This window comes from Dama dama, chromosome 23, assembly GCF_033118175.1.
Source record: "Dama dama isolate Ldn47 chromosome 23, ASM3311817v1, whole genome shotgun sequence".
Taxonomy (NCBI): Eukaryota; Metazoa; Chordata; class Mammalia; order Artiodactyla; family Cervidae; genus Dama; species Dama dama.
In genome coordinates this window covers 32,301,192-32,324,518 of record NC_083703.1, presented here as the reverse complement: position 1 = coordinate 32,324,518, position 23,327 = coordinate 32,301,192, and the positions used below count along the sequence as shown (strand labels likewise).

The window sequence follows — 23,327 nt, the reverse complement described above, 5'->3', positions numbered from 1 at the left end:
ACATTTCTCCAAAGAAAATAGATGCATGGTCAATAAGCCCATGAAAAGATGTTCAACATCATTAGATATTAGGGAAAGGTAAATCAAAAGCACAGTATGATACCACTTCACAAAAAGACAGATAATAACAGTGTTGACAAGTTGTGGAGAAATCAGATCCCTGTACACTACTGGTGGGAATATAAAGTGGTACAACTGCCTAAGAAAGCATTCTGGCAGTTCCTCGGATGTTAGACATAGAGTTACGGTATAACCCTGCAGTTTCCCTTGTGGCTTAGCTGGTAAAGAATCCGTCTGCAATGTGGGAGACCTGGGTTGGATCCCTAGGTTAGGAAGATCCCCTGGAGAAGGGAAAGGCAACCCACTCCAGTGTTCTGGCCTACAGAATTCCAAGGACTGTATAATCCATGGGGTCGCAAAGAGTCGGTCAGACACGACTGAGCGACTTTCACTTTCTCTTTCCTGCAGTCTCACCCCTAGGTATATATCTAAGAGAACTGAAAAAAAAACTTACCTGTGCATACATATGTCCATGTCCATAACAGCAATGTTTATAATAATAAAAAAGTAGGGAAAAACCCAAATACCTATCAATGCTGCTTCTGCTGCTAAGTCGCTTCAGTCGTGTCCTGTCAATGAATGGATGGCTAAATTAAATATGGTATATCCATATGATAGAATATTATTCAGACATGGAGAGGAATGAACTATTAGTACATGTTATAACATGAATAAACCTTGGATCAGCTGATTTTTTCTGATAATGCTTGAAGTTTGAGTTCCACTATATTTTATAGTCGTATACAGTACATATAATATTGTGAATATATAATGTTATTAATAAGTACTAAGATAAATATTAAACATAGAATACTTTGCTTTTTTTTTTTTTCACTTTCTATTTTTTTTACCACACCTCATGGCATGCTGGATCTTATTAATAGTTTCCCCAACCAGGGACCACTATGCCTTTACCAAAGAATATATCTTTTTATCTCTGAAAGTTAATATTTCAAATGATTGTATTATAAATCATTATCTCTCTTTTCTAGGATTTCCTGAGATGACAACTGTCAAACAGCGTTATCGTCTACTTGGAAATAGTCTCAACGTGCATGTTGTAGCTACACTAATCAAAATCCTATGTGACTAATTTTTTAAATAACTCTGATGGAGGGTCACAGTTTTCTATCATATCTAGATAGTAATTTTGAAGTTCTTTTTTGAATTCATTTTGACAGATTTTGACTAAATTATCTTTCTCTTTAATAAGAAGTTTGGGTTGGTCAGGAAAATGCCATTTTGTTTCCTTAAATTTATATTACTATGTTTTGTAAGGTGAAATTTATTGTTATGCTTCAGGAGAATATATTTTCATATGAAAGTAGTAAATATATATGTTAAATACTCCCTTTATGATATTATGGTATAGACAAGTTTAGAAACATTAGAATTTTATTGTCTACATGAATATCTTATAAAGTATTATAAAATAATATATAAACTTGAGATACTATATGTTTGTGTATGTTACTTAAAGTTGCTTTCAGTTCAGTCGCTCAGTCTTCTCTGACTCTTTGCAACCCCATGGACTGCAGCACTCCAGGCTTCCCTGTCTATCACCAACTCCCAGAGCTTGCTCAGACTCATGTCCATTGAGTCGGTGATGCCATCCTACCATCTCATCCTTTGTCATCCCCTTCTCCTCCCACCTTCAGTCTTTTCCAGCATCAGGGTCTTTTCTAGTGAGTTTTTCACATCAGGTGGCCAAAGTATTGGAGTTTCAGTTTCAGCATCAGTCCTTCCAATGTGTATTCAGGACTGATTTCCTGTAGGATTGACTGGTTGGATCTCCTTGCAGTACAAGGGACTCTCAAGAGTCTTCTCTAACACCACAGTTCAAAAGCATCGATTCTTCGGCACTCAGCTTTCTTTATAGTCCAACTCTCACATCCACATGTGACTACTGGAAAAACCACAGCTTTGACTAGATGGACCTTTATTGGCAAAGTAATGTCTCTGCGTTTTAATATGCTGTCTAGGTTGATTGTAGCATTTCTTCCAAGGAGTAAAGCGTCTTTTAATTTCATGGCTGCAGTCACCATCTGCAGTGATTTTGGAGCCCAAGAAAATAAAGTCTGTCACTGTTTCCATTGTTCCCCTATCAATTTGCCATGAAGTAATGGGACCGGATGCCATGATCTTAGTTTTCTGAATGTTGAGTTTTAAGCCACATTTTTCACTCTCCTCTTTCACTTTCATCAAGAGGCTCTTTAATTCTTCTTTGCTTGATTTAAGAATCTATCATTTTACTTTAAGATGATTCATCCTATTTCTAAAATGATGATTCTAGCCTGTTTAAAATATTGAATAATTTTACTTAATTTTGATTTTTTGAACATTGTTTTATATAAACAAATGTGTACAATATTTTAGAATAAATTGGTATCACTCACCTTTTGCAACAGTCTGCAAAAAATGTCAGAAATAATAATCCTAAACTATTGATTACCTTTCCATCAGTATGCCATACTGACGAAAAATTTAGGTACACATTATCTAATTATCTTTAATTCTGCTTCCTTCTAAAAGACAAAATTCACCGTCCCTTTAATGGCAACCCACTCCAGTATTCTTGCCTGGAGAATCCCATGGACAGAGGAGCCTGGTGGGCTACAGTCCACGGTATCGCAAAGAGTTGGACACGACTGAGCGACTTCACTTGCACCTTTAGTTTGCTGTTTTCAGAGCTTGCTTTTGCCTTTTATGTACATTTTACCACAATTAAAAAAGGCGTAACTTTTAACTTTCTCTGTCTCTCCCTTTCCATTCTTGTGTTTAGGGCTCTAATCTGACTAAATCTTGCATCATAAATTCTGTGATTTTGATTTTAGTAATAAAAGCAAGTGACTGGTAGAAGAGAAATGAAAAGAAATAAGATGAGATATTTATTCTTAAAAAACAATCTTCCGGATGTGTAAAAATTGAAACCCTCTGTATTACTGATGGGCATGTAAAGTAGTGCAGCCTCTATAGAGGATGACAATTCCTTTAAAAAAATTAAACATAGAATTACCCATATAAGAAAGCTCTTCTACTTATAGGTTTATACCCAAAAGAATTGAAAGCTGGCACTCAAATATTTGTATGCCAGTGTTCATTGCAGCCTTATTCATGATATTCAGCTATACACAGGAAGGAAATTCTGATACATTACATCATGGATGAACCTTGAAGACATTATATTCAGTGAAATAAACCAGACACAAAAGGACAAAGTCTGTATAATTTCACTTGTATGAGGTATGTATAAGAATCAAGTTCACAGAGATGTCTTTATCAGGGCTCAGGGGACCAGAGAAATGGGTGTTAGTGTTTAATGGATGTGGAGGCTCTGGGGAGGTGAGAGTGTTCTGGAGATGGAGAATGGTACAACAGTATGAATGCATGACAGTATGAATGTACTTAATGCCACTGACTTGCATACTTGAGAATTGTTTAAATGGCAAATTTTATGTGCATTTTCCCACTCCAGTGTTCAAGCCTGGAGAATTCCATGGACTATAGTCCACCGGGTTGCAAAGAGCCGAACACGACTGAGTGACTTTCACTTTCATTTTCATGTGCATTTTGCTGCAGTTAAAAAAGGCATTCTCCATAACTAGTTTTTCAGAGGACTCATAGATAAATATGGGTCTAAGGGAACTGTAGGCCAGTGCATGTTTATGTCAACTGTCACTGTCTACATTTTGTGTATGTGTTTAAAGATAAAGCTTAGTACCAGTCTCATAAACAACAGTATACATATCTGAAACCACTTTGGCACACTTTCACTAGGCTTTGGTCACTGATGAAAAGATCCTTACCAATAGGAAGGTTCAGAGTTTACTGTGATTATGTTGTAATTATAGTGTCCTTTGGCCCATTGTGCAATGGTGCACAATCTGTGTTAAGTTACAGTGCACCAGGAATAAACACATAAAGGCTCTGTGCAGACTTGTGCTTACAAACTAGGAGATAAAACATAGCTTTGTGAAAAAGTATTGACATACATCCATAGGCAGATGGTGACTTTTGCCTTTAAGTTAGAACTGAAAGTACAGTGGCATGCACAAAACTCATAAAAATTGAAAGTGCTAGTCTCTCAGTCAAGTTCAACTTGACTCTGTCCATGGAATCTTTCAGGCAGGAACACTGGAGTGGGTAGCCATTCCCTTCTCCAGGGGATCTTCCCAACCCCAGGGATCAAACCCAGGTCTTCTGCACTGCAGACAGATTCTTTACAGTCTGAGTCACTGGTGAGTATCATTATTTACTAGTATCTATTTACTAGACTATCATTTAATTAGCATATACACATGCATAATTTAGAATTTGTCATTTTATTGAATGCCCACTATATGTTATTGATAATAAATATGCATAAAATTTGCCTTGGAAATTCTGATATTCAGCCTTAGTGTAAACTTACTCAATATTTTGGAAAATATAGGCTCTCCTTTTAAAAAGAACTATATGTAATTAAATCTCTGCCATTTCTAACAGGAAATGGATTTTTTGTTCTCCGCTTTACATCATGCATGCTCTTTTAAATGACTATTTATTACCTGCCTCAAATTTTTAGTAAGTTCTCCACACTCAAATATAATGCATGGGATAAATAAATCAATATAAACAGAATGAATCATATTGGGAAGTGATTTTGAAGAGGAGTTAGGTAGTCATAGGAGAAGGAGCTTGAAAATCCCTGCTGGCAGACAGTGGAGCCGGATGGTGGCTGGTACTGAGGGATCGGCTGACCCTTTTGGTTCAGAAGCCCCTGGACATTGTGCTCTGGCATTAAATCAGACCTGCACAGCAGGTACTGCCTTGCGCCTAAGAGTGAGAGAATGCCTCTGACCACCAGCCAGTTTACTTTCCCTTCACAAGACAGAGCCTTTTAAAGAGACAAAACCAGGAGTTGAAATTGTGGAAGCTGAGAGACTACCTCTCACTTCTTTTTTTTTTTTTTGAGATACTGGGTAGGATTCCTTACCCTAAAATCACAGTCTGTCTTTTGTTCCAACCTCAAACTAGTTGGAGTCAGCAGTTATTAAATCTGAGGCTTTGAGGGTAGAGGAATGACGCTAAAGACACATGAAACTGGTTTGATTCTAGCTCTAACAATCCAGAATAAAGTAGCGGCTGCCGTTCGTTCGAGCCAACCTCAACCATGTACTAAAGGATGCCTTCTGCAAGCCAGCTGCCTCGTCTGCCTGCAAACTAAAGTGGGTCTGGTTTCTTTTTGTTTGTTTTGATAACTTTATCATTTAAAATAAAAAATTAGAATTAACAGCTTCCCAGATAAGCCAAGATAACACAATAAGAATCTATCTTTAAGCCCATATTGACAGCGAAAGGATATTTTCCTGAGTTAGTTATGTTATTGAAAAGAAGGGTAACTTTTCATAATTTTGTGTTCAGCTTAAATCTATGATTATTTGAGGCCACCAATTGCAAACTATCTTACTATTAGCTTTGACCCTTCAGCTTTCAACAGTTAGTTCTCTTACAGCCTGTGATTGAACTAGTTATACAGTTTATCAAGACAGCCTTTGAACCTCCTTGTACTGAAATCTCTTCTCAGCTTCTGATGTCAAAATGTGCTGCATACACCTTTCAGTTACCTTAGCATGCATCTTTTTTGACCTACCGCTATTCCCACTATCTCTTTCTCCTTTCATTATACTCACCAGGATGCCTACTTACACCTATAATGTTTCACTTGGCAAAGTTTCTTTGCCTGTTTTATTAAAGGACAGTAAGAAACCTACCTTCTTCAACTTTAAATTATACTGGTCACTCTTTCTGCACCATTTTTCCTCTCCTGTTATTATTTTACCTTGCTACTAAAAGTTTAAACTTCATGTTTTTTTTTTTTTTTTTAATCCATTTTTCTAACCTACCTCCTTGACTTCTAAGGATATTTTACACTAAGATACTTATATTCTTCAAAATCTTACACAGCCTTGACTCAAACTATTTTGTCCTGATTTTTGAGTTTATTCCTTTTTAAATGTATTTGTTCAACAAATATGAACACATGCAAAGAACTTTTTTCACTTCTTATTTCTCATGTTCTCAAATAAATTTGTTATATATTTACTGTAGGTTCTGAGTCTTACTTTCAGTTATATCCAACACTTATAACTCTCCCTCGGCTATACCATATTTGATTCTTATTGCTCCCAAAATCTTATTTTTGTACAAATCTGAATTTAGATAGAAATGTACACACACCCAAAGAAAGATAGGAAGTTACTTTTCTCATAGAACTCTTCTTTGTAGCCCTAAAATGTTCTCATTTATTTGCTTGTACATACTATGGTTTCATTGTTTACTTCAAGTATTTGCTCTATACTTTATTTTGTTTGTATATTTGTTCATATCAGGGCAGATTTAAATTGTAATAGTCTAAATATGGAGCATGTTTATTTAGCAAAGTTAGCTCTATAATTGGATGAGATCACCTGAAGAGTCTAAAGAGAGGAGAGAGGTTTGGAACTGAACTTGTATCTGTTTCCGAAGATACAGTCTTCAGATCTCTCTACCCAGCACTGTCCAAGTCGTTTTTTGTAAGAGATCTCACCCTTTCACCTTTTTTATCCATAACACCCAGAAAATATAATTTTTACTGAAATAGTTGCTATTTTGTTTACTTAGCTAGTTAGGAAATGAACACAAGTACAGTTAATTTTACACACACATGAAAGGATTGAAAATACCTAATGGAATGTGATACTTCTTGTGAAATAGATGTAAGCTGAGTTTGTTGTTTGAGAGCTCATCCTATGGATGAATAGACAATAAGCTGGATGGTTGGCTATGATTTGAATTGGTTTAAAATGAAAAAATATTCCATGATTTAGAGAATGTAAACTTCCAGGAAGATGAGGATTTAATTTTCTTTTACTGCTGCCTTTCCAGTGACTCTGACAGTACCTGGCACAACTCAGTAAAAATTTGTAAATGAGTGAATATAGTCACCATACTGGATTGATATAGAAGATGCCTAAGGCTATCATACTGTGGAATTTAAAGTGTCTTTAAGTCACTTTAATTTGTGTTACTGCTACTTCCTCTATTAACAGAGGAATAGCCAAGAAAGGAATACTCCTTTGGAATACATAATTTAAAAAATAATTCTAGGGTAGAACTTGTGCTTTTGGCCTTTGGGGAAGTTGTGCAGATATAAATTTCTTAAAATATTGTATTCTGAGTTGTCTGTAAAGGAGGGAGACTCATCCCTCCTTGTTCCTCCACGCTAAGTATGATTATCAATTTTCTATGTATATGATTATGAAATAATGCAAGAGACATCAGAAAGAAAACTCTGAAAGGTATAAAGAAGAAAATAAACCAGCTAAGTACTCTCCAAACTGGAGGGGGAGCATAGCTACAGGATGTCTTACCACCTCCCAACAGAAGAAGGTAACCCAGTCTTGGTGTTTCCTGACCACCAGGCTAGCAACATACAGAAGCCCAGGATGGAACAGGAGTCCTGCCAACACCACCAGGTGAGTCTGAGAGAAACCTCAAGGGCAGCGTATAGTGGTCCCCACTGGCAAGTTCCAGGGGAAGCACTATTTTCCTGCCGGGCCTGAGATTCCTTTCACTTGCTGAGAGAAGTGGGAAGCCAGAGGACACTGCAAGGGGCCTCCAACCACAGAAATGTCTAACTCTGAAGTTTTCATCACCATGGGCAGGAGACTCTCTCCCCATAACCTAGAGGTACCAGGTGACTCATCTTCGGGAAAACCTCTTCCCCCTAAAGTAGCACCATTGAAAAGCCACTATGAGCACCAGATACATCAAATAAACACTGCAAGGACTCTGAAACTTAAACTGCCACTGGAATCATAGACCAAAAGGTAGGCCAGGACCTGCATGCTAAACATACGGACTGTTTGCTAAAATAAAAAGATTAAAATAGGACCCACAGTCTTCTAACAGATGAAACACTCAGGATACAATCTAAAATCACCTCTCGTACCAAGAACCAAGGAAATCACAAGTAAGACAGCCAACTGATGACACCTTCAAAATAAATCAGATGTTGGAATTAGCTGACAAAGATTTTAAAACAACCATTATAAGAATGCCTTAACAAGTATTTGCAAATTCTTTTGAAACAAAAAATAGGCTCAACAAGGAAATAGCAAAAAGTTTTTTTTAAGTTAGAAAAAGAACCAGTAAGGTATGTGCATTTTTGTCTCAATTTAAAAAAAAATGAAAAAAAAATGGCAATTATATAACTGAAAAATACAATAAGCCAGCTCATTCTATCAGTGAATAGAATCAGTGAACTTGAAAGTAGGTCAATAGAATTACTAATCTGAAAAAGAAAAGAAAGACGGGAAAAATGAGACTCAGTGACCTGTGGAATAGTAATAAAAGAGCCAACATTCATATATTTAGAGTCCAAGAAGTAGAAGAGAAAAAAAAGAATGACCTGAATGAATATGCAAAGAAATAGTAGATGAAAACATCTCAAATTTAGCAAAAGATAAATATGTGAGTTCAAGAAGCTGAGTGGACTCCAAATAGGATAGGCTGAAAGAAATCCATGCAAAGACAGTTTATAATTGAATATGTAAAAATTAAAAACAAAAAGCAGAGAGAAGGGGCACATTACTATAGCAGAACACAATTTGAAAGACAGCAGGTTTCTCTTCAGAAACTATGGGGGCTAGCAGGAGGTGGCATAACATTTTTCAAGTGCTGAAAGAAAAAACTGTTAATTGAAAGTTTCGGTATTCAGGCTAGCCTGCAGGAATAAGGGGAAACAGTGATATTCTCAAATGAAGCAAAACTAAAAATGTTTGTTGCTAGCAGACCTACTCATTAAGAATAGCTATTGGATGTTCTTCAAACAAATGAAATTATAAAAGACATTTTGGAACATCAGGGAGGAACAAAGAAGAATGGAAAGAGCAGAATTATGAATACTTACAGTAAACTGTTTACCCTCAGTTTTATAAATCACATTTTGTGATTGAAACAAAAATTATAATACCATCTAATGCTCAAGACAATGATTTTTAAAAGGGAGAAATTCAAGAAGTGAGATTTTATTTCACTTAAACTGGTAAAGTCTGACATCAATGGACTGTGGTAAGTCATGTAGGTATATTATTATACCCAGAGCAACCACTGCAAAAACTTTGCAAAGAAATGCACACAAATAAATCAAGATGGAATCCTAAGAAATCCACAGGAAGTCAAGAAAAGATTAACAGAGGAATGAGAAGCAGAGGAAACAAGCAGAAAACAAGTGATTGAATGGCACACAAGCTCTATCAGATCTATAGCTATCTTAAATATAGTTGGTCAAAATATAGTAATTAAATTGCAGATATTGATAGAGTGGATTAAAAAGCATCATTTAATTATATACTTTGGTAAGAAACCCACTGCAAATTAAACAATTTAAGTAGGTTGAAAGTAAAAGGATGGTGAAAACAGGACCCACAATGGAAATGTGCCTTAATAATACAATTCAAAAGAACAGCATGTTATAGGAATGAAAATATTAAACAGCGAAACTGTAAGCATAATAAATGTGCTGCAGTAAAACAATGCTGAAATATATGATTGTGAAACCAATATTATGCAATGAGTAGCCTCTTTGTCAAAGTTTGGCTATTCCTCAAAATGATGTGTTATCATATGACCCAAGTATGCTCCAAAGCATATTCCAAAGAGAATTGAAAACATATATCCACACACAGACTTTTACATGAATGTCCATAGCAGTATAATTCATGAAAACCAAAAAGTGGAAACAGCAATTGTATTCAACTGATGAATGAATTTTTTTAAATGTGTATATGCATACAATAGATTCAGCTGTAAAAAAGGATCAAACACTGATAACATGCTACAACATAAATGAATCTTGAAAATATTATGCTAAGTGAAAGAAGCCAGACTTTGAATATTGCATTCAGTGTAGTATAATTATATTACTTTATAATTAAAAATATTCTTTCTATGAACAAAACTAATGGAGGTGATGGAATTCCAGTTGAGCTATTTCAATTCCTAAAAGATGATGCTGTGAAACCGCTGCACTTGATATGCCAGCAAACTTGGAAAACTAAACAGTGGCCACAGGACTGGAAAAGGTCAGATTTCATTCCAATCCCAAAGAGAGGCAGTGCCAAAGAATACTCAAACTACCACACAATTGCACTCATCTCACACGCCAGCAAAGTAATGCTCAAAATTCTCCAAGCCAGGCTTCAACAGCACATGAACCATGAACTTCCAGATGTTCAAGTTGGATTTGGAAAAGGCAGAGGAACCAGAGATCAAATTGCCAATATCTATTGGATCATAGAAAAAGAAAGAGAGTTCCAAGGAAACATCTGCTTCATTGACTACACCAAAGCCTTTGAGTGGATCACAACAGTCTGTGGAAAATTCTTAAAAGAGATGGGAATACCAGACAACCTAACCTGCCTCTTGAGAAATCTGTATGCAGGTCAAGAGGCAACAGTTAGAACCGGACATGGAACAACAAACTGGTTCCAGATTGGGAAAGGAGTATGTCAAGGCTGTATAATGTCACCCTGCTTATTAACTTATATGCAGAGTACATCTTATGAAATGCCAAGCAGGATGAAGCACAAGCTGGAATGAAGATAGCTGGGAGAAATAATAACCTCAGATATGCAGATGACACCACCCTTATGGCAGAAAGCAAAGAACTAAAGAGCCTCTTGATGAAAGTGAAAGAGAAGCGAGAAAAAGTTGGCTTAAAACTCAGCATTCAGAAAACCAAGATCATGGCATCTGGTTCCATCATTTCATGGCAAATAGATGGGGAAACAGTGAGAGACTTTATTTTGGGGGGCTCCAAAATCACTGTGAATAGTGACTGCAGCCATGAAATTAAAAGATGTTCGCTCCTTGTAAGAAAAGCTATGATCAACCTAGACAGCATATTAAAATGCAGAGATATTACTATGCCAACAAAAGTATGTCTAGTCAAAGCTATAGTTTTTTCAGTAGTCATGTGTGGATGTGAGAGTTGAACCATAAAGAAGGCTGAACGATGAAGAATTGATGCTTTTGAGTTTTGGTGTTGGAGAAGAGTCTTGAGAGTCCCTTGGACTGCAAGGAGATCCAAGCAGTCCATCCTAAAGGAAATCAGTCCTGAATATTCATTGGAAGGACTGATGCTGAAGCTGAACCTCCAATACTTTGGCTACCTGATGTGAAGAACTGACTCATTGGAAAAGACCCTGATGCTGGGAAAAATTGAAGGCAGGAGGAGAAGGGGACGACAGAGGATGAGATGGTTGGATAGCATCACCGACTCGATGGACATGAGTTTGAACAAGCTCAGGGAGTTGGTGATGGACAGGGAAGCCTGGTGTGCTGCAGTCCATGGGGTCGCAAAGAATTGGACAAGACTGAGTGACTGAACTGAAACTGAACTGATTGTTACTTACGAAACCAATGCTCTGATCCCCAACTCTACCGTAGGTAATCTAGCTTTATACCTGATGGCAGACAATACCATCACCTCCCCAGACTTTTTTCCTCCAGGGCAAAGCTGTATCTTCCCCAATTCTGCCTCTTCAGCTCCTCTCTCAGTTGTCGACAAATAATCAGTACTTAATAAATAAATGTCCAATTAATCTGAGTTATATATGAATATACTGAGCATTATAGAAAAATCATTATATCTTTCATGACGAGGAATTGCTGGAAGAATTCTGTCAATCTAAATAAGAATAGCACATTAGATATTATAAAAAATGTATTTAATACCCAAATTGTGTATAACTCTAGCCATTTATTTTATTATTATTGTTATTTAATTTTTGATTATACCAACCAGCATGTGGGGTCTTAGGTCCCTGATCAGGGATCAAACCTGGGTCCCCTGCATTGGAAGCACTGAGTCTTAACCACTGGACCACCAGGGAAGTCCTTTAATTTTATTTTTATAAGTGAGTGTTTATGCCTCCTCTGAAGACAGTCTAGGAATTGTTAAAAAAACCTGATTCAGCAGTATTTCTGTAATAAATATGGCCCAAAATACTGTTTTAAAAAAGGAAAATACAAAGGGACAAAGGCTTTGGTGTTTATAGATCTTAAAAACACAGAGAGTGAGACGTGAGGCCATCTAATCCTTCTTCCTGCCCTTGATGACAACACCCTATATCTTCCCACAGATCTGTATGGCATTTCAATTAACCCACCCCCTGGGAATGATGGCCCTTTGTGAGGCATCAGCCTTGTTAAAACACTCCTCCCATCATCAATCACATCCGTGAAGCAAAGCCTCCCCTCACCAGATAAAGATGCCTCTGTGCACTGCTTGTTTGTATCTCTCCAATTAAAAGTACAAGAGGCAGAGTTCTGTAGCTGCCAAGTATCCTTAAATTCTTCTTCCTACCCTCTTCCCCACAGCATATTGCTTCCCCGATGTGCTCTGTTGCTCTCCCCCTCTCATCAGACACAAAATTCTGTTATAAAAGTGCATGCATGCTAAGTCGCTTCAGCCGTGTCCAACTCTTTTTGAGGCTATGGACTGTAGCCCACCAGGCTCCTCTATACATGGCATTTTCCAGGCAAGAATACTGGAGTGGGTTGCTGTGCCCTCCTCTAGGGGATCTTCTCAATCCAGGGACTGAACCCAGATCTCTTATTTATACCTGCATTGGCAGGCAGGTTCTTTACCACTAGCACTACCTGGGAAGACCCTATAAAAATACACTTCCCCCTTTTCAAAAGATTAGAGTAGCAATTATTTACCACCTGCATTGCTACAGTCACTCACATGACGTGTTAATACAATCTGGCATTTTCTTTGATTACAGTATGAAAGGTGTCTAAATCTTTCACTTCAGTGGCTTTTTCAGAGAGTTTTGGGAATCACCATGTAGAAAACTTATTTTGTTCTTTATAGGTTGCCTTGGAAGGGGATGTCAGGAGGGTTTCCCCGTGGTCCTCATCAAAGCTAATCTCCACTGCACAACTTCACACCTTCACAGAATCAAGCTCAGATGAATCCAGCAGAAGTGCTGAAGTCCTGTGTCCAGAGCAGTGGGAGGTAGAGACAACTGTGTTGAGTTTTCCCACTGGCTTTTGGAGCCATTAATTCCAGCACTGTATGTTTTCTCTGCTGTGTGTCCTATCCTTAACAGTCCAAGTCTCACAATGGCACAAGACTCTGCAGTACATATTTTATGTTTTTCAGAACATGTGACATTAGTTTTTGTTAATATACAGCCCCTATGTGTATGTATCTGTATATGTGCATTAGCACCCTCTGTTCCTTATGTGAAGCTCTGTTACAGGTCTCCCTCCGGATACGAATTTCCTGTTACATCTTCTTTCTTTATTTAAGGATGATTGTAGTTATAAAAATATGAAACAAAAAAAGCAAAAGGTTCTTCCAAAATCTCAATAATCAGTAATAAAATCTACCTCTTCAGGAAAATCTCTGCCAAACCTGAATTATTCAAATGGTAATGATTAACTCATCATTCTTTAAAAAAAAAATTTTTTTTTTTTGTTCTACTCAAGGATAATTGCAATCATTGTAGTAATGAGCATGGAGAACAAATGTCTGGGTTGTGTTCCCTAAGACCACATGGCATTCAGAAAGGTCAGTTTGTTGCAGCAGTGAATTTGGTAATTTCCTGAGAGGTAATGCATTTTCCATGAAATGAGCAAATGAATAGTTTTAAACTTGCATCAGTTTCATAATTATTTTATGTAATCTTTCATGGAAAATGAAATAGGCAATTGGAACAATAGTAAATTGTTCAGACCATTTGCTGAACATCACAAAAACTGGCTTATGTAAACGTACCTTTCAAGCAATGTGAGTTACCTGAAAAAGAGTGAATTAAGTGTCAAAAAGTTTGAGACAGATCATTATATTCACAAATGTTTCCATTAATGACTGAAAACAGATTAATTCTGCAGTGTTCTGTTTTAAACTGATATTAAAATGGAAAGCACCAAAGCCAGGTTGAAGCTATGAAATGAGATGGGAGCTGGAGTACAGGGTGTGAGACTCTTGCCCATCTTCCTCCCAAGCACCTTTTTCTTTTAACCTTCTCTCTCTATTCTTGTGACTTCTACATTCATCCAGGCCTCCAGGTAAGTTCAGCTGGCCTGCCAGAAATATCACATAAGGATTCTTTCACTCAAGATACAAGAGCAGCTCCCTATTAAATAAAAAAGATTAAATCACAATTCTTCAAACTGCCACTTAAGGCCCTTAATCAATGCCCCCACCTTTACCCAACCACCTGTCTCTAAAATGACCCTCCTTGGTTTACAGAACCAGTGTATCTACAGTCTGCCCAGACTGGGTTTAGGGCCTCTTTTTCAGTTTGGTTCATGCTGTTTTCCTAAAAGCATACTAGTATGTTATTCCATGTTGTCTCACCCTTGTTTATAACATTGCTTTATTACAATGGTCTAGATTTATACATATGTCTTTATTGCAAGCCAGAGAAAGTCATGACTTCTGCTTTGAATTTCCCTCATTATTGAGGCTGTCATGTTTGCAATAAATGCATATTAAAACTATAAAACAATGAAATTAAGATGAAACTAATAGGAATGAAAAATAAATATTGATATATAAAATAACTTATAAGAATTATATTAATATAGAATTGAGCTGCTTTCCAAGCATTTGGAAAAAATATGGAAACAAGGGACTAAATAAAATCTGCACACTAAACAGTAAAATTTCCAGTGAACTTTCCTTACCCAGGTAGAAAACTGGAGTTGTTGTTTTTTTTTTTTTCTGAAGGAATTATATGTCCCTGGGGAAAACATATCTTCAAAAATTGACATTTGGTATTCCACAATGAAATTGTCAGCTTGCCATTCAACCACCCCATGATAAAGTCTACAAGTTATGAACACTGACCATCACACAAAGCTTATCATCCACTCTTTAATGTCCTATTTTTAAGTTAAAATGAGTGCAAAAAGATCAATAAGTATTTGAGGAAAGCCTCTGAGATGAAATCGATATAAACAAGCAAACAGAAAAAAAAACTAGAGAAATCAAGACTATGCAGTAAGCAGAAGAAAACTTCAAGTAGCAGCTGTTTTTAGAGTAATAGGAGATGTTACAACACAAAAGAAGAATGAGAAAGTTTTTGAAATTAAAAATATAATGCCAAAAAATTTTTAAAATTCAATACACATTTTAAAAGATAAATAGCAAAGAATTTCTCAGAAAGTAGAACAAAAGAAGATAAAAAACAGAAAACAGAAAAGGAAGTTATGGAAAGTTAGAAGATAAACCTAAGGAAAAATAGAGATGCACTTGTGGAGACCATGTGCCTCTCTTCTGTGAAGATGCCTTCACTCCCTGGGTCAGGAAGGGAGGGTCTTTGTAAAATGCAGATTTAGATTCAGTAGATCTGAGGTTGAACTGAAGATTTTTGCATTTCTGACATGCTCCTGAATTTGATAATAAGGAGTTCATGATCTGAGCCATAGTCAGCTCCTGGTCTTGTTTTTGCTGACTATATAAAGCTCCATCTTTGGCTGCAAAGAATATCATCAATCTGATTTTGGTATTAACCTTCTGGTGATGTCCATGTGTAGAGTCTTTTCTTGTGTTTTTGGAAGAGAGTGTTTCTTATGACCAGTGCATTCTCTTGGCAAAACTCTGTTAGCCTTTGGCCTGCTTCATTTTGTACTCCAAGGCCAAATTTGCCTGTTACGCCAGGTATCTCTTGACTACCTACTTTTGCATTCCAGTCACCTATGATGAAAAGGACATCTTTTGGGGGTTTTAGTTCTTGACAGTCTTGTAGGTCTTCATAGAACCATTTAACTTCAGCTTCTTCAGCATTAGTGGTTGGGGCATAGACTTGAATTACTGTGATATTGAATGGTTTGCCTTGGGAATGAACAGAGATCATTCTGTCGTTTTTGAGATTACATCCAAGTACTGCATTTCAGACTCTTTTGTTGACTGAGGGCTACTCCATTTTTTCTAAGGGATTCTTGCCCACAATAGTAGATATAATGGTCATCTGAGTTAAATTCACCCATTCCAGTCCATTTTAGTTCACTGATTCCTAAAATGTTGATGTTCACTCTTGCCATCTCCTGTTTGACCACTTCCAATTTACCTTGATTCACAGACCTGACATTCCAGGTTCCCATGCAATATTACTCTTTACAGCATCGGACTTTACTTCCATCACCAGTCACATTTACAACTGAGTGTTGTTTTTGCTTTGGCTCTGTCTTTTCATTCTTTCTGGAGTTATTTCTCCACTCTTCTCCAGTAGCATATTGGGCACCTACCAACCTTGGGAGTTCATCTTTCAGTGTCCTATCTTTTTGCCTTTTCATACTGTTCATGGGGTTCTAAAGGCAAGAATACTGAAGTGGTTTGCCATTGCCTTCTCCAGTGGACCACATTTTGTCATAACTCTCCACCATGACCCATCCATCTTTGGTGGCCCTACACGGCATGGCTCATAGTTTCATTGAGTTAGACAAGACTATGGTCCATGTGATCAGCTTGATTCGTTTTCTGTGATTGTGGTTTTCATTCTGTCTGTCCTCTGATGAATAAGGATAAGAGGCTATGGAAGCTTCCTGATGGGAGAGACTGAGGGGGAAACTGGGTCTTGCTCTGGTGAGCAAGGCCATGCTCAGTAAATCTTTAGTACAATTTTCTGTTGATGGGCTGGGCTGTATTCCCTCCCTGTTGTTTGACCTGAGGCCAAACTATGGTGGAGGTAATGAAGATAAAGGCGACCTCCTTCAAAGGTCCCATGCATGCACTGCTGTGCATGCTCAGTGCCCCTGACTCTGAAGCAGGCCACCACCAACTCATGCCCCTGTCGGAGACTCCTGGATGCTCACGGGCAAGTCTGGGCCGTCTCTTGTGGGGTCACTGCTCCTTTCTTCTGAGTCCTGGTGCACATAAGGTTTTGTTTGTGCTCTCCCAAGAGGCTGTTTCTGCAGTCCTGTGTAAGTTCTGGCAGCCCTGTGGTGGGGTTAATGGCAGCCTCCTCTAAGAGGGCTTATGTCATACCCAGGTCTGCTGCTCCCAGAGCCCCTGGCCCTGTGGCAGGCCACTGCTGACCTGTACCTCTGCAGGAGACACTGAAACATTCAAAGGCAGGGCTGACTTAGTCTCTGTGGGGTCTCCTGGTGCACACAAGATTTTGTTTAAGCCCTCCACCCATCTCTGGCAGGTATGGGTTTGATTCTAAATATGATTTTGCCCTGACTACCATCTTGTTGGGACTTATCCTTTGCCATTGGACATGTGGCATTTGTTTTTGTTGGAATCCAACATTCTCCTATCAACAGTTGTTCAGCAGCAGGTTGTAATTTTGGAGTACTCACAGGAAAAGAAGAGTACACGTCTTTCTACTCCACTATCTTGTTTAGGGGAAGGTGGTCTTAAATTGAAGAAAGTAGGGAACACCACTAGACCATTCAGGTATGACCTAAATCAAATCCCTTATGACTATACAGTGGAAGTGACAAGCAGATTCAAGGGATTAGAGCTGATACACAGAGTGCCTGAAGAACTATGGACGGAGGTTCCTGACATTGTATAGGAGACAGGGCTCAAGACCATACCCAAGAAAAAGAAATGCAAAAAGGCAAAATGTTTTTCTGAGAGGTATTATAAATAGCTGAGAAAAGAAGAGAAGCAAAAGGCAAAGGAGAAAAGGAAATATATACCCATTTGAATGCAGAGTTCCAAAGAATAGCAAGGAGAGGTAAGAAAGCCTTCCTCAGCAATCAATGCAAAGAAACAGAGGAAAACAATAGAATGGGAAAGACTAGAGATTTCTTCAAGAAAATTAGAGATACCAAGGGAATATTACAAACAAAGCTAGTGGAGGTGATGGAATTCCAGTTGAGCTATTTCAATTCCTAAAAGATGATGCTGTGAAAGTGTTGCACGCAATATGCCAGCAAATTTGTAGAACTCAGCCATGGCCGCAGGACTGGAAAAGGTCAGTATTCATTCCAATCCCAAAGAAAGGCAATGCCAAAGACTGTTCAAACTACTGCGCAGTTACAGTCATCTCACACGCTAGCAAAGTAATGCTCAAAATTCTCCAATCCAGGCTTCAATAGTACGTGAACAGTGAACTTCCAGATGTTCAAGCTGGTTTTAGAAAAGGCAGAGGAACCAGAGATCAAATTGCCAATATCTGTTGGATCATGAAAAAAGCAAGAGAGTTCCATAAAAACATCTACTTCTGCTTTATAGACTATGCCAAAGCCTTTGACTGTGTGGTTCACAATAAACTGTGGAAAATTCTTCGAGATGGGAATACCAGACCACCTGACCTGCCTCTTGAGAAATCTGTATGCAGGTCAAGAAGCAACAGTTAGAACTGGACATGGAACAACAGACTGGTTCCAAATCTGGAAAGGAGTATGTCAAGGCTGTAATTTGTCACCCTGCTTATTTAACTTTATATGCAGAGTACATCATGTGAAATGCTGGGCTGGATGAAGCATAAGCTGGAATCAAGTTTGCCAGAAGAAATATCAATAAGCTCAGATATACAAATGACACAACCCTTATGGCAGAAAGTGAAGAACTAAAAAGCCTCTTGATGAAAGTGAAAGAGAAGTGTGAAAAAGTTGGCTTAAAACTCAGCATTCAGAAAACCAAGCTCATGGCCTCTGCTTCCATCACTTCATGGCATATAGATGGGGAAACAATGGAAACAGTGAGAAACTTCATTTTGGGGGTCTCCAAAATCACTGCAGATTGTGACTGCAGCCATGAAATTAAAAGACGCTTGCTCCTTGGAAGAAAAGCTATGATCAACATAGACAGCATATTAAATAACAGACATTATTTTGCCAACAAAGGTCCATCTAGTCAAAGCTATGGTTTCTCCAGTAGTCATTTGTGGATGTGAGAGTTGAATTCTAAAGTAAACTGAGCTCTGAAGAATTGATGCTTTGAACTGTGGTGTTGGAGAAGACTCTTGAGAGTCCCTTGGGCTGTAAGGAGATCCAACCAGTCAGTCCTAGAGGCAATCAGTCCTGAATATGCATTGGAAAGACTGATGCTGAAGCTGAAATTCCAATACTTTGGCCACCTGATGCAAAGAACTGACTCACCAGAAAAGACCCTGATGCTGGAAAAGATTGAAGGTGGGAGGAGAAGGGGATGACAGGATGAGATGGTTGGATGGCATCACCGACTCAATGGACATGAGTTTCAGTAAGCTCTGGTAGTTGTGATGGACAGGGAAGCCTGGTGTGCTGCAGTCATGGGGTCGCAAAGAGTCAGACATGACTGAGCGACTGAACTGAACTGACAAGCTCCTGGATAAAGTCTGTGCTGGGTCAATTGACCACACTTTTGAGTAGCAAGATTGTAGTCTCAGCCATCTCTGAATCTTCGCTGCAGCCACCACTGATGACTAAACCATTTGTAGAGTATGGCCGTGTGGCAGCAGGGCAGGGCAGGGCAGGGGGAAGGGGCATCTATTCCTCAGATCTCTGTGCATCTAAATCTGAACTCTTATCTTTTCTCCAAAACCTCCTTCCCCTGATTATTATTAATTGGTTCCTGACACCTCTGTCCTGCCAATTTCTCAAGCAAGAAACCTGAGCATCACTTCCCTTTTCTTGCTTAACTGCCCCAACATATATTTTTTTGTAGATCCTGTTTCCTAAATACCTCTCTCACTGTCTCCTGCTCTCTCTGCCAGTACTTCAACCAAGGCCTCCCCAGGTCACACCTTAGCTGTACCACAACTTCCTCAGTGACTCTGGGAATTAGACTTGGCTCTGCAGGTCTGTTTGTAAAATGCAAACATGACCCTGTCTAAAATACCCTCATAATGCTCCATTATTAAAGAATAAAGTAGGATCTAAACTCATTAAAATGACATTTCATGGTCCTTCTTGATCTGACTTCCTTTCCACTTAAAAATGCATTTGCATTGTAACCATACTTAGTTGTTTTGTAACTGAAAAACTTTAGATGTGCCCTTTTTTTCTGTCTAAAACTCCCAGTCCCACTGCTTTGTCTGGAAAACTTGTATATATTCTGTAAGACTCAACTGGCTCTTGGGAAGCCTGCATTGCCCTTCCCTGGCAGTTAATTTGGTTAATTCTGTTCTCTATTGTTTTTGTTGTTGTGGTTTTTTTTTTTTTTTTTTTAATCCTAATCAACTTTGGGTTTCCCTGGTGGCTCAGGTGGTAAAGAATCCATCTGCAATGCAAGAGACCTGGGTTCGATCCCTGGGTTGGGAAGATCCCCTGGAGAAGGGAATAGCAACCCACTCCAGTGTTCTGGCCTGGAGAATTCCATGGACTGTGTAATACATAGGATCACAAAGAGTCAACCACTACTGAGCGACTTTTACTTTTACTTATCAGCTTTATGATTACAGTGATGCCTCTCAGCCAGCACTTACCCTTGAGTGAAATTCTAGTATACTGGGATTTACTTTCATGTACAGTTTTGATGACTATAGAATTTTCCTCTGTGAATTGAGTCATTCATGAATTTCATTAGTGTGTTGTGTTGGGGATTACTAAAACCACTGGGGACTTGGGTATTCAGATAGAAAAAGGAAGTGAAGTGGATGGTGCATGAGAAGCAAAGGTTGTACTAAGATGTTTTGGAAAGGGTAAAGGAAGAAAGGAGAAGATAATTCTGATTCTTTTTTGTAAGGAGGGAAAGAGAGGAAGAGAAGGAACTGAAAATTCTGTAAGAATTGCTGAGCAGCTGGGAGGAGAGAGAGGTTGGAAGGTGACGTCCTGGGACAGGATTGGGAGCACAAGTCAGCAGGTCACGAATCATTGATTAGTAACACTGCACTTAGAGATGGAGGAAGTCCATTTACCATGTGTGACGTCTGCAGCAAAGCAAAACACATTGACATTCACCTTGCTGTAGATCCCAAAAGCTGGAAACCAAGAACACAGCAGACCTCGTGACAAACTTAAGATGTATAAAAGTCATGGATGTTATTAGTGTCCTGAATGTGAAAAAGTGTCTTATGGCTTTCTTAGGTGTCCTCTCACACGCTCCTCCCCAGCATAGAGCAGCTCCCAGGGCAAACCCTCTCCTTCCTCTGTTTCCTCAGCTCCGGCTCAGGGAAGAGTTTGTTCCCTTTGGGTTGCCTGCTCTTGGAGACTCTTGGATTCAAGTCTAATGTTGCCTCCACTTGCCCATGTGGAGTGCTTCCTTGCTTCCTGACACCACTTCGCCTGGTTCTCAGACATCAGTTTACTTTGGCCTTGCATCCCCAGCTGCAGTTCAGCTATCCCCCTCTTCACTCAAAGTCCTCCATGCATGTCCGTGTTCTGAAATCCTCTCTTGTAGAAAGGGAGATAAGGCACCCCCATTTTCCTTGTGCCGAAGCTTTTTAAGTTGCCTGTGGATTCTTGCATCATTCCCTGCTTTAAGAAACCCAAGTTCAAGTGGTGGGAGAGGAAGGAGAATTGTTATATTTATTTACATGATAATCACAGTTTGTAGTTAGTGGACATTTACATGCCAGAGACCAGGTGTGCTAAACATTTTGTACACCTTCAGTGCTGTTATTATTATCTTTTTGCTGATGAAGAAAGGGTCATATGCTCAGACAGTGATGGAGCTGCATTTAAACCCAGACGAATGAACTTCCAAGCCCATGTTCTTACCCTGAGCCCAGTGAGCTTCCCTAGAGTTGACTTCGGAGAGAAAAATCTGCAACATATCCCATCTTGCATTCCTGTCATTTCGTAGAATGGCTAATACAGAAAGGGCATGTGAAGGATCTTTGTGGAATGCATTCTGATTTAGGGAGGAAATGGGAGTTTTGCCAGTCTGAAAGACAGGATTTCAGGTTTATACAGCATTTACTCTGGGAAAGGGAGACAGGAGATTATTCACCTTCTAAGTCTAAAGGTCATAGATTCGACAACTATATTATTTTTATTGAAGAAATTCCAAATAAGGCAGGCCAAAAGAATGAATGATAATGCTGGAGGAACAGCAATTGATTTTTATATTGTTTCCACTGAGTCATCATGTGCAGACTGTCTGACTTATCTATTGATCTCAGCTAGAGTTGAGCAGGTGAGCTGGATATAAAATTCCCTAAGTCATCCAAAGTCAGTCAGACCTTGAAAGAATGTTTCTTTTCTTTCTAGCATGAGGGACAATTAAGAATTGGATGACTCGACTCAGAGTAGAGAAATTATCTTGACTTTGTTTTAGTAAGCACATTAGTAAAACAGGAAAATTCTGTTAAAAAAACGAAGTTCTTTTTGAAATATGCTGGAGACATCTTTTATTGCTCTGAAAGATAGGCTGAATGCAGTGACCTTTACGAAATAGAATCATGAAAATAGTTATGTTCCGTTCAAAGTTCAGAGTTAGAATGGTCGTTTGTGTTGGAATATTCTAACACATCCTGTTTTATCTTGTTCTTAAAGTTGACAACTATTTCATAGTCAAGATTTCCCCCCACCCCTACACCAAATTGTTAACTTTTAAACAAACTTCGAACTAATTTAACTTAAAAAAAATGTATTCAACTTGAAATACCATTGTTGTATGACACCCATTTCTTAAATAACAAAAGAACAAAGAATGCATCATTTGACCTCCAGTATCACGTAAAGAAAGTTTGACCTCCAGTATCACGTAAAGAAAGTATCAACTTGTCAGCTATTTTTGCTATTTTTGTTCTTTTGATTGAATAGAACAGGTGTAAGACAGTGTTCCATCTCTCCATAATATCAAGCTGCAGAGCTTATTTAAAGGAGTAATTTTTAAGTTCAGTGGCATTACATACATTCACACTGTTGTGCAACCATTACCACTATCTGTCTCTAGAACTTTTTTTCATCTTTCCAAAGTGAAACTCTATCCTTTAAACAATATCTCACCATTCTTCCTACCCCCAGCCCTAGAAACCACCACTCTACTTTCTGTCTCTATGAATCTTACTACTTTAGGTTCTTCATATGAATGGAATCATACCGTATTTGTTCTTTCATAACTGGCTTATTTCACTTAGCGTAACATCTTCAAGATTCATCCATATTGTAGCATGTCAGAATTTCCTTCATTTTAAGGATGAATAATATTCCATTATATATATATGTAACACATTCTGTTTTCCATTCAGATCTGTCAGTGAACACTTGGATGGACATTTGGCTTGCTTCCATGTTTTGGCTGTTGTAAATAATGCAGCTATTAACATAGTTGTACAAATATCTCTTTGAGTCCCTGTTTTCAATTATTATAGCCAGAAGTAGAATTGCTAGATCATCATTCT

The 23,327-nt window shown here is 38.3% G+C and overlaps 2 protein-coding genes across 9 annotated transcripts in view; both read left to right on the top strand.

The window, feature by feature from the left end:
• TRDMT1 (tRNA aspartic acid methyltransferase 1) overlaps positions 1-2,806 on the top strand; it is a 64,592-nt gene extending 61,786 nt beyond the window's left edge. For all 7 annotated transcript variants that reach the window (XM_061126301.1, XM_061126303.1, XM_061126300.1 and 4 more), the window contains one exon: positions 1,053-2,806. In XM_061126301.1, coding sequence (XP_060982284.1) covers positions 1,053-1,153 — 101 coding nt within the window. In that variant the 3' untranslated portion in view covers positions 1,154-2,806. The remainder of the gene's footprint in view (positions 1-1,052) is intronic.
• A 138-nt stretch (positions 2,807-2,944) lies between these two features.
• Positions 2,945-23,327, top strand: part of CUBN (cubilin) — a 282,579-nt gene continuing 262,196 nt past the window's right edge. The window contains exons 1-2 of one of the 2 annotated variants that reach the window (XM_061126294.1): positions 2,945-4,298; positions 5,158-5,267. The gene's annotated coding sequence lies outside the window, so the exon portion shown is untranslated. Of the gene's footprint in view, positions 5,268-23,327 lie in introns of both variants that reach the window. The other variant, XM_061126293.1, reaches the window with a different exon arrangement.